The 11,497-nt window shown below is 32.1% G+C and overlaps 1 protein-coding gene and 1 long non-coding RNA gene across 3 annotated transcripts in view; both read left to right on the top strand.

The window, feature by feature from the left end:
* Positions 1-2,807: 2,807 nt before the first annotated feature.
* On the top strand, positions 2,808-7,519 carry LOC126892922 (uncharacterized). Of its 2 annotated transcripts, none has more exons than XR_007701045.1 (2): positions 2,808-3,169; positions 6,638-7,519. It is a non-coding gene; the product is annotated as an uncharacterized LOC126892922 (long non-coding RNA). The 2 variants fall into 2 exon arrangements; XR_007701044.1 differs by having other exon boundaries at positions 2,808-3,179.
* Positions 7,520-10,507: 2,988 nt separating this feature from the next.
* LOC126892921 (uncharacterized) overlaps positions 10,508-11,497 on the top strand; it is a 38,710-nt gene continuing 37,720 nt past the window's right edge. Inside the window, exon 1 of the mRNA XM_050662836.1 lies at positions 10,508-11,184. Coding sequence (XP_050518793.1) covers positions 10,621-11,184 — 564 coding nt within the window. The 5' untranslated portion in view covers positions 10,508-10,620. The remainder of the gene's footprint in view (positions 11,185-11,497) is intronic.

Genomic DNA, 11,497 nt, shown 5'->3' with positions numbered 1-11,497 from the left:
TTTCTACATTGTCTGGTACTACGCACAAAATGGCCGACGATCTGCGCCGTAATAGTGCGCGAACTTTTCCCGCCTTCTAGTGTGTCACTGCTGTTGCGTTTTCTATGCTGTGGTCTAAAGTTGAATCAAATTTGGGGTTATGTTTTTATTTTTGATGAGTACCATGAAGTTAGTCTGGCTCCCGTAGAAAACGCCCAAAACATTTAAATTTGGCAATGGGGGCTAGAGGTCCTATAAAAATATCTGTGTGTGTATGTTTACATAATATTATGCATTTAGTTGGTTTTTTAATACTTTTTCAAGTAAAAGACCTCCTTTTAAAGAAAATACTGTTCCAAAAATATTTCCAGGACATCCAAAATATTTGACAAAACAATAAGATAGTGCTAAAAGTAAAAGGAACAGGTTCCGTGAAAAGGAGAGAATTAATTATAAATAGCTAGGCAACAATAAAAAAGCCAATATGGCGTCAAGTTATGTGATTGTAGATTTTTTAGTTTGAGTTAAAATTTTAAGTGTAAGTTAAGTTATTATCTGGAGAAATAGATGTGGCAAAATTTAGATGTAATATTAAAATTAAAGAAGGGATGGAAATTAAAGTGGGTTTTAACCCTAGATTTTTATTAAAAGACGAATTAAGTCTTTTATTGTTCTGGTTCTGAAGAAGAACCTATACTTTTATTTAACTTGTTTTGTTTGCAAATCAATTACGTTTGTACAAAGATCCGTTGTAACGACTGTACCAATAATTATGAAATACTTTAAAAATGAAATCTGACGTACTTTGAAGTATTTTTAAGTCGTCTGTTCCTGTTCCTGTTCCTCAAACAATCAATTTATTCCATACTTTTGCAGCATACTTTATTACCCTATTCCACGAACATACGCAGGAGCGTCATTTGAAATTTTGTTTGGGGGGCAAGCACTATATATACAATACATTATAAATATGATGTTATGATGAATATTGATGTACTTTTTGTAAATTTCAGTCATTTTTTAGGGCCAGGCAAATGACGCCCCTGAACATACGCCTGTTTTGGATTACTTCGACAACGAATATTTTACTGAGCAAAATAAAGTTGGATTTATAGTTTGACGTAGCGTAGACGTAGACGCAACGGAGACGCACTGGAAAAGATCAACACCGAATTTTGTGTACTCGTGTTTATAGATGAACGCAAGCGCCTGACGGAACGTAAGAGAAACGTAACGTAACATAAGAGATGACCAACTTTCATCTTTTACAGTGCGTTTCTTCCGTTTGGCCAATCATAAGGCAGAATTTTGTTCTGTCACTCAAAGTGGACCCGCCCCGCCCTCTCATTCCTTGTGTTGTGTAAAAAGTTGATTGTCAACATATTCGAATTTTGTTAATTATTTGTTAATACAATGGATGTTAAGTTATTAATTTAATAAAAATATATCATAGAGTCATTTCAATATTTCAGATAAATATGAGTTGTTTATTAGCCTAATTCGTGGTTATCCACACATATTATACGATAGGTAAATCCAATAAACATTTAAAGACCAGGAAATGGAACAAAATAGTTGGAAATCCCACGGCATGCGGCACCAAAGAGCATACTTTCGTTTATTTCCTAAAGACCGCTTTACAGCTTGCAAGAAAACTTGCTGCAATTTCTTGCATGCAAGACTTTCATGCAAGTCTATTGCATGGTCTTTTACAGCTTGCAACCCGGCTTGCATGCAATTTGAAAGTTTTACCCTTAACCTAACTTATTGTTTTTTTTAATTACTTTATTGCTGTTTATTTAACTTGGTAAATTTCGAAATGCCAAGACTATCAGAAATAACCAAATATAAAAGGAAAACGGCGGTAGCAGCAACTTTAAGTATTATTATTGCTGCAGCCAGCCTTTTAGTCACTAATTTAGAACGCCGAGATCGGAGATGGTGAGTAAGATCTTAGTTGAACAAGAAGAGGGGTAATAATATATCTCCAACAGAAGAATTTATCCAAGTAGATGATGAAAATGACTCTAATTTTCTAGGAATGAATGTACATTTTAATAAACCCTTGGGAAAAATTGAACAATTACAAAGAAATCTATATTTCGAAATACTATTTCTGCGAAACACAAATTAATTATTATCCTAAGGTACTTAGCTAGAGGAGAGAGAGCTTTCGTAGCTTAATATACAATTTACAATAATTATAGAATCTCAGAAAGTGCCATTTCATTATTCATTCATTTCCATCATTGATATATTTCACAAACAGAAAACAGCTGATCGGCATGTATTCGTGAATCCGTGTCGTCAATGACATTTGATATTGTGGAAAAATCAAATTCCCCTAGACTTGCATGAAAACTTGCAGAAAAAATGGCACCAAACCGATTATCGCGCAATTGCAAGAAGTTGCATGCAATAATCAACTGACGACATACTGCGCATGCCTTTAGGCAACTTTCTTGCGTCTTGCAGGTGGAATTGCAAGCTGTAAAGCGCCCTTTAATCCATGTAACACACAAAACAGATAAATATTATAATAAATAATAGTATAAGTATAAATAAATAAACACAAAGTTTGTTTACTGTTCGTATAATTTATAGGCTATGTTGTTGAATTAGAATTAAGTCATTGTTTACTCTTTCTACTCATGCGCAAAAATTCCGCTACGTCGATCTATAAATTGAATAATATTTTCTTCCGTCTCCAGTCCGTTTCTTAAGGCGCAGTCTCTCTTATGCGATTGTCGCATGCGTTCGACGCAAGCAGCAGCCGCAAGCAATTAACGCAGTGGTTGGGGTGGTCTCTCTTGTGCGTTTAGACGCATCAGTGGTGGGATCACGATCAGTAGAATGGTAGAATGCTGACGTCACAAAAATAATTCTACAATCGACAATTTTGGTATCACGTTAACACGCTTGGGAAAGTAGAATCGGTGCTCGGCAATGTTCGGATATTCTACTAGCCATGTTAAAAATATCGCTTCTTCTTCTTAAAAATATTGCTGTTTGACGTGTGGTTGTCTTTATTTTGTGGTGGTTGTATTCAAAAAGCTAACCTAAAGAAAGATTATAATTTGTGATTATTTTCAATTTGTATATTTTTGTCTTGGGTTGTTTGGAACTATTTTATTAGAAATCACTAAATTTTTAAATTTTACCTGTGACTAGAGAACATTGTTATATTAAGGTATTTTTATGTAGGTATTTTTTCTATAAATTCCTGTTACTGTAAAGGAAAAATAACACATTAATAAGTTGTAGGTTCATATCATTATTATTAATATATTTTGATGTTTATATTAAATACCGATATAGTTCGACGTTCAGATGCTTCCTGCTCGGATACTTGGTCATATACAAAGAAATGAGCAATTAAGAAATGAAATAAATAGGTATAATATAGAGGAGAATAATGAGAAGGGAAAGTGATGCATTTACTTTAGGAGTTTGTAGATCTATTTATATCAACAACAGACATAGTGAACTATTTAATTATTAATTATTATTAATATATTTTGATGTTTATATTAAATACTGATATAGTTCGACTTTTAGATGCTTCCTGCCAGAGGCGGCTCTAGCCCATGTAGCGCCCGTGTGCAGTCGATGCCCTGGCGCCCTTTGGTGGATGCGCAGTCAAAATGGAATAGTCGAATAGGTACCTACCTAGTACTAGTACATGGGGTATTAAAACTAAGGAATTAATTATTAATTATGCAGATGACAGTACACTGTTGGTTTCTGCTCGAAATTTACCTGAACTAGTTCTGGAAGGTAACTCTTTGATGTCAGAAGTAGAAAACTGGTTCTTGAATTCAAGACTAGTTTTAAATCCTGAAAAAACTAAAGCTGTATTCTTTAAAACAAACCGCGGTCCAGACACACCTGACAATATTAACCTAAATGAACATCTAATACCCTTTTCTGAATATGTCAAATGCTTAGGGGTTTGGATTGACCAAAACTTTGATTTCACATATCATATCGAGAATCTTTGCAAAGAACTAAGCAGAGCTTGCTATGGTTTGAGAATTCTTGTAAAAAATGTTGACATGAATGTAGTAAAGTCTTTTTATTTTTCCAATTTTTATTTGAGAGCTCGATATAACATCATAGTATGCGGAGGTATAGTCTGTTCGTTAAATTCAGACACAACTGGCTAGTGATTTTAGTAAGCAATTTTGCCAATTTTGGTAAAAACAAACAAACGCCGGGAGATACTTTACCGGTTGGCAGTTATCGTTTACAGGTTTTCGCTTGGTATGATATTATTTGTGTGTCTGAGAAAATAAGCGATAACTTTTTTTCTTGACAGACATAAAGGTTAAATAGTAGATACTTATATCCTTTATTTATTTACCGTTTAAACACTGAAATAGTTAGTTTTGCTCGATTCTTTTTTGTTTTTATCAAATTTTGTGTTTTGTGGTGAAGTGTAACGTCGTCTAATGGTGCGTATTGCCCATAATTAGCCGGCAAGGTATATAAAGGCATTTTTTACGTTTTGTGACTGCGCCATAAATCGTAAACAAGCGTTAAACAACCGTCAAAGTAGAAAAAGGGGCAAAAAAAAACCACGAAATTGAAAAAAGGTATAAAAAGAAAAATTTTTGAACACAGCAGCTCCGAAGTTATTTCAGAAAGTTAACTGTGCCATAATGATGAGTTGGAAGATCTCGTGTCAGATCAAAATGACTTCTGTGTATTGCGGTGATAATAGCAAAAATATGAGGTATGGTGCAAGTATTCAATATATTGCCAATGGTCTCGTGCCATGTGTATACGACAGGATAGTTCAGAAGGATATATTTGTGAATTCTGCAATACTTAGATTTTTTTTAAATATGTGTAACTTGGTTTCTTATCGTTTTCCGTATATTTGTTTGTCCCTTTAATATTTATATTCAATAAGCTACATTTTCGAAGGTCATTTTTAAGTTCTATTATTGCGCACAGTTATCCGACATATGCGCACCATTAGCCGAATAGGTCAAGTAATTGTGCGCATTACACTCTTTGGAAATTTCACCTCTCACTCTTCTACTGTTCAACCATTCATTAAATGAGGTCACTATCAATATACCTAAGCCTTTGAAGTATATCTTCAAAAAATTTGGAAACTGAAATGTTTCAAGTTTGTGGAATATCCTGAAGTAACCTTAGGTGCGCACCAATAGCCGACTCTCCCCTACTTTTAGAAAGGAATTGGTTAGATGAATAAAAAAGAACAAACTTGTGATTATTTAAAAAAAATAATTTATTAACGAATTATAACAGGACACACATACTACAAGATAAAAAAGATAGATACATTTCGTGCTTTTGCATTAGCAAAATCTTGAATAAATATATCATCACCTACTTCAATTTTTATTTCATGTTCAATACTTACTAGTGATAAATTTGTCAATCGACTTTGCGACAATGTTGTTATTACTTAGCGACAATTATTTTTAATTTAGAAAATGATCTTTCACTGTGCGCTGCTGTCACTGGCAATGTGAGGTAAATTCTAAGAGCAGTGAACAAATTTGGGAACAATGAAAGTATTTTATTTGTATACAAGTAATTTAAAATATCCAAAGGTGTAGTAGAATCCAATGTAATTTTTCATTATTCGTTTTAAAGCATATTTTTTGTTGAAAAACAAAGTAAAGGACCCGCTCTTTGGCGCTCGGCGCCCCCCAACATCCCGGCGCCCGTGTGCACCGCACACCCTGCACAATAGGTAAAGCCACCCCTGCTTCCTGCTCATATACAAAGAAATGAGCAATTAAGAAACGAAATAAATAGGTATAATATAGAGGACAATAATGAGAAGGGAAAGTGATGCATTTACTTTAGGAGTTTGTAGATTTATTTATATTAACAACAGACATGGTGAACTATTTTTTTGAGAGGCTTATACCTCATAATATGTGATAATCCGTTCATCCAAGCAGTGTTGAGCCTTCACTGTAAATTTTTACCTCACTTATTTTTATGCAATAAGTTCCTATCAAAGAGTAGTCGGTCAGAGCTATCAGTTATTTTTCGTCCGCTATAACTTTTCCCACGTGTAGCGATTCATTTTCAAACAAATTAAGTCAAAACATAAAGTGAAATGAACGTTGATGTGTATATACATTTTGTATACTAATATACTAAACACATCGGCGTACGTTTCACTTTATGCCTATATATAACTACTATATCAATTGCCTAAAATACTGTTAGCAACCGTTTAAATGATGTAACAAATTTAACAATTGAACATCTAAGTGAAGAGTCGATTATCTTTCCTACTACATTCGTTCAAAAAGAGAATTTTAAAAGAAAATTTATGCAGAAGTTTAACTTTCCTGGCTGTGTAGGGGCCATAGTTTGCACACATGTTGCTATAATTGCTCCAACGGAACGGGAACATAACTATCTTAATAGAAAAGTTATCTTTCTAAAAATGTAGAAATTGTAACACTCGTTATATAACACTACTTACTTGTAATATTATATTATGTACTATATGCTGCCAATAATCAATTTATAAAAATAATGTATTATCACATAATATATTATATTGCAAATATCACAAAAATTTGTAGTGTTTGTTGATATTTGTGTTGAAAAAACTTTGACTAACAAAATAAAGAATAAGTAAAAAATTACAATCTTTTAGGTGTGTGATCCAGACTTAAAAATTTTAAACATCGATGCTAGATGGGGAGGTGCAACACATGATGTGGAGAAACTCAAATGTAAAACTTTTTTGCAGCAGATCGTTTAAAATAGAGATCAAAGCATTTTCCATTTCTATTCTGGCAAAGATTACTTTCACTTCTTAGTTATCTTTGCTGGACGGTGAAGCTTTATATCTTATTATGAAGTATTTTGAACATAAAACTTTTGTTTTATGGATGCATTGATCAAATATCTTAAAGAAATGTTTATTTAAAGTTTCATAATAATTTTTATAAGTAGTTTAATATTATTACTTATTTTTGCACTAGAAATAATAATTGTAAAGCTTCATTGACTAATGGCCAGTTTCACCAAAGATGAATAGTAGTTTATTCGATGAATAAAATTATTCAACTGATAAAACTGACACAACTATGTTTCTCTAACGTCAAATAGTACTTATTTTATTTATTCATCAAATAAATATTTACTCTTCAAATGAATTGACGAGTTAATCTCACTTTAAATATCTATATAAAGAAAATTTGTCAATTTAATTTTAAATTATCAAACTATTCACTGATTTATTTGTTGTTGGTGAAACTGGCCATAGAGAGTAAAATTGCATTATTTTTCAATTTACATAAATTTGTGGTTTATTTGTGATTTATTCTTTGTTCTTATTTTAGTCTTGGTATGAAACAATGTTAAGACAATACTGTGTGCTTTTTCAGTCCTATGAAAGAAAATGTTTTGGATGTAATAGAGAAGTACTACAACTTTGTTATGAAGATTTGTCTTTATGTTATTTTTATAATGTTCATGGATTATATTTGTTTTTATGTTTTCTTCAGTTTAAATAAAGTTTATGTTTTACCCATTATTGATTTTTATTTCAACCTGAAAATTATAATGATAATAGTAAGAGGATTCTGAGGTTTTTCTGCAGAAACAATGCATTTTTTGAGAAAAAATATTTCACAAAAATTAAGGTTAATTTTGTAAAAGTCAGACTGTCCTCTGTAGTTAATTTACATATATTTTTATATTGTTCTGAAGCTGCTTCTTTGTGATATCGTATGCAATATACTATTTTATTGTGAAATATTCCACGATTTAGTTAAAAATAAAATTTATTAACGTTTCAACTTCCAAGTCGGAAATCGTTATTGAAATACAAAATCTTAATTAATATTTTAGTACTCATTAATAAGTTGAATTAAAATTGATTATATTAATTTATATTTTATATTTCGATAACTGCTTCGGAAGTGGAAGTTAAAACATCAATAAATTTCATTTTTCACTTAAATTGTGGCTTTTTCCCAATAAAATAGTAAATCATATATTTTTATTAACTAAACTTATGCCTGGTAGCACCAACAAATCTTAAACTCAGCTCAGCTCATAGATATGGCCGCTTTAAGTTTCACTCACATTGCACCATAATTTTCGATTCTTATCTAAATAAATTAAATAATCCATTGTGACAAGCTGAAAACTGATCTAAGACTCAATGATGCCACACATACATATATTTCGCAATCTGAGCTTAAGGCACGTCTAAAGTTTAATAAGATCTGTTGGTGCAACCAGGCATTAAACATCTTTATATAGGTAAGCTTTCAGAATACAAATAATGTGCAAAAGAATAAGCATTTTAATCAAAAGATTAAATTCAAACAAATTTTTATAAAAAAACTACAAATAATTTAAATAACTTATTAAAAACAATCACAGTGAAGGTCAAACTTTTTTTTATCTGCATCAACCACTAGGGTTATTAGCGGTAGGTTTATATATTTACTATAAGTATGGGTTGTTAAACAGTATATAAAATCAAAATGTACCTACAATTATGTAGAAAAAAGTTTTATTCATCTAAGAAACATACAGTGTAAGTAGATACATTCACCAATCTATTTTGAGACAAAATTCTATTCTGTACAGGTTTAAGGTACCAGTATCACGAAGAAATAAAGTTGATGTCTCCAAATAAAGGAAAGCCAAACATGTTATTTAGGTTTGTTGCTTCGTTATCCTGCTATTAGTTATCTCAAAATAAAAACTAATTGTATTTTTGCAAAACAGTCACTATGAAAAACCACGAGAAACTTTCTTTACATGTCTATGAGAAAAACCGTTGATTGAAATATTATGTAAAACATATTAGTGAACATAAACAATAACAATAAACAAGACAAAAAATACGGAAGCGGGAAAAATAAATATCTGTCATATTGCCATATTGGTTCTGTTTTTGTTTATTAACATGAGAAAGAAAGAGATTAACCGTCCTTTCTACAGCTAAGAAGTGGTAGTTTGAGGAGGATTTTTATTCTACAAGGGTGGGGATAAAATTCGACTGGAAACGACCATTCTATTCATCGTGATACCAAATTTACGCTTGCAGGCGATAATCGACGGTTGCTAGGCAACGTGACGTCAGCATTCTACCATTCTACCGATCGTGATCCCACCGCAGATATAACAGCTGATGAAAAGCGGGAATTTTAAAAATAATGGGTTATGTTATATATTATCTAATAGCACCGATAACAGTAACATTGCTTCATAGTAATTTATAATAATATTAATATTTAGTAATTTATAATTATAGTAATACTTAGTAATTAATAATAATAGGAATATATAGTATTTATAATAATAGTACCTAATGCTTAGTAATTAATAATATTCATTAGTCATTCATAATAATAGTAATATTTAGTAATTTATAATAATAGGTACTAATATTTAGTAATTTATAATTAGTAGGTAGTAGTAATAGTAGTAAGTAGTAATTAAATTAGTGATAATAATAATGGAGCATCTACAGAGACAGGTTTATCTTCACATATTAAAAGAGCAAGAATTGGAGGAGAACATTTTAAAAATGATGGTAAACCAAAAAAGAGTAAAACTGATTAAATGTATCTGAATAGGGTTGAGGAAGGATACCAAACCAATTTAATAAGTAAATATATGGTTGATAATGAGACCAAGTTTCATAGTTTCTTTCGCGTGACGAAGAACCAGTTCCATTTCTTGTTATGTGCTATTAAGGAAGACAACAAAATCTCCTACAAGAATGGTAAAGAGAGTGATAACACCAGAAGACAAACTTGGTGTCACATAGGTTAGTACAAAATGTTTATTCTCTGTGCAATTATGAAAACAACAGCATTGCTTATTTATATCTGTAAATTACATATTATTAAAATATTAATTAACAAAGCTTCTTAAACCTCGAACCTCGTTATCATAAGTTGATAAACAATAAACAACAAACTTTTAAATTCTATGTCAAATTTTTTGTTGTTTTATGAAATGGACGCATGCAGTCACTGCAAAGCACTGCTATCATAACCAGTCGATGCAGCAGGCGCATGCGATTCCTCGCGTCGGACGCACAAGCCAGACCGCTCGTATCAAGTTTATATTTGAGGAGTGCACAGAACATCGCTTGCGACTGCTGCTTGCGTCAAACGCATGCGACAATCACATAAGAGAGACTGCGCCTTTACGTCTACGTTGCGTCTACGTCTACGCTACGTCAAACTATAAATCCAACTTAAGAAGAACGAAAGTAAATTGCAAATTACATTGTTGTTTATTGGAATAATTATTAGCGCCATTTACTTTCGTACTTCTTATGTTGCACAGTAAAACATTCGTTGTCGAAGTAATCCAAAACAGGTGTATGTTCGTGGAATGGCCTATAATCAAACACACATAATTATTTTTATAGGACCTCTAGACATGGTTGCCAAATTTCAATGTACTAGGCGTATAAGGGCTATGGAGCAGGTCTGCAGGTCTAAATTTAATAGACAAAGAAGACAAACATCATCATAGGAACATTTCTGTCAAATGTCAATATTTATAAACAACATCGCATTACTTCAGTTTTGAAAGTTTCGAATATAAAAACTAAAAAACTTTTTTATGTCTTTTTATGTTTTTTAAACGAATGTAACAATGAAACCAAAAATTAGCCATGGGTATTTAACACCTCAACCAACAAAGAAAAAAGATAAAAGGGAAAACAATAATGCAAGATCAAGAGATAACTTGAACACAGGTTTGGTGTTCAATGAGGAACACTTTTCAGAACTAATGAAGGATCCAATAAAACGAAATTTGATAATTAATCTTATAACTAAAGAGAAAGATAAAATTGAAGCCTATAAGAAAGAACTTGCGAAAAAGCACCCGTCTAGTCCATTGCTGAAAACAATGAAAAGACCTTGTGAGAGTCCAACTCAGTTATTAAGGAGAAGGGCTTTAGAACAGATGAATAACCCACAATCATCAGAAAACTCAGAAGGCGGTAGTAATAGTAGACCTACATCTGGGCAGTCTGGGGCGTCTACTGTACCATCTCCAGTTAGTTACAATAAAATATTGGAGGGTGTCATAGCTTTCGTTGAGGTCAAGACTGGTACTAAAGATCGTTCAGATGCTGTGAAAGCCCATTTACAAACAATGGGTGCTGTTATCAGAGAGAAAATTACAAAAGATGTGACACATGTGATTTTTAAAGTAAGTTTTATTTTTTTAAGGCTGTGGTCTTCAATAAATGCCGTAGGTTACGTACAGCAACAAGCCTGATGTTTCATACAGACTTTGTCAGTCACCAGCAACTTCATGTAGTGAATACAAAACATAGGCCATGATTATCAATAAGCACTGTAGGTCGCGTCCAGAATCAGTTCTGGTCACCAATAAATGCCGTAGTTTAGGTACAGCGTTTGTCGATCGCCAGCAACAAGATTCCGATTGTTTTCGTTATCAGTCAAGTGCAATATTTCAACTTATTGATAAGCAACTCATCTTGTTCTTTTTTACTACAGTG

The sequence above is a fragment of the Diabrotica virgifera genome, chromosome 9 (assembly GCF_917563875.1).
Source record: "Diabrotica virgifera virgifera chromosome 9, PGI_DIABVI_V3a".
NCBI classification, from domain to species: Eukaryota; Metazoa; Arthropoda; class Insecta; order Coleoptera; family Chrysomelidae; genus Diabrotica; species Diabrotica virgifera.
Note: the sequence above shows the minus strand (reverse complement) of the source record. Positions and strands in the feature narration are given on the sequence as shown.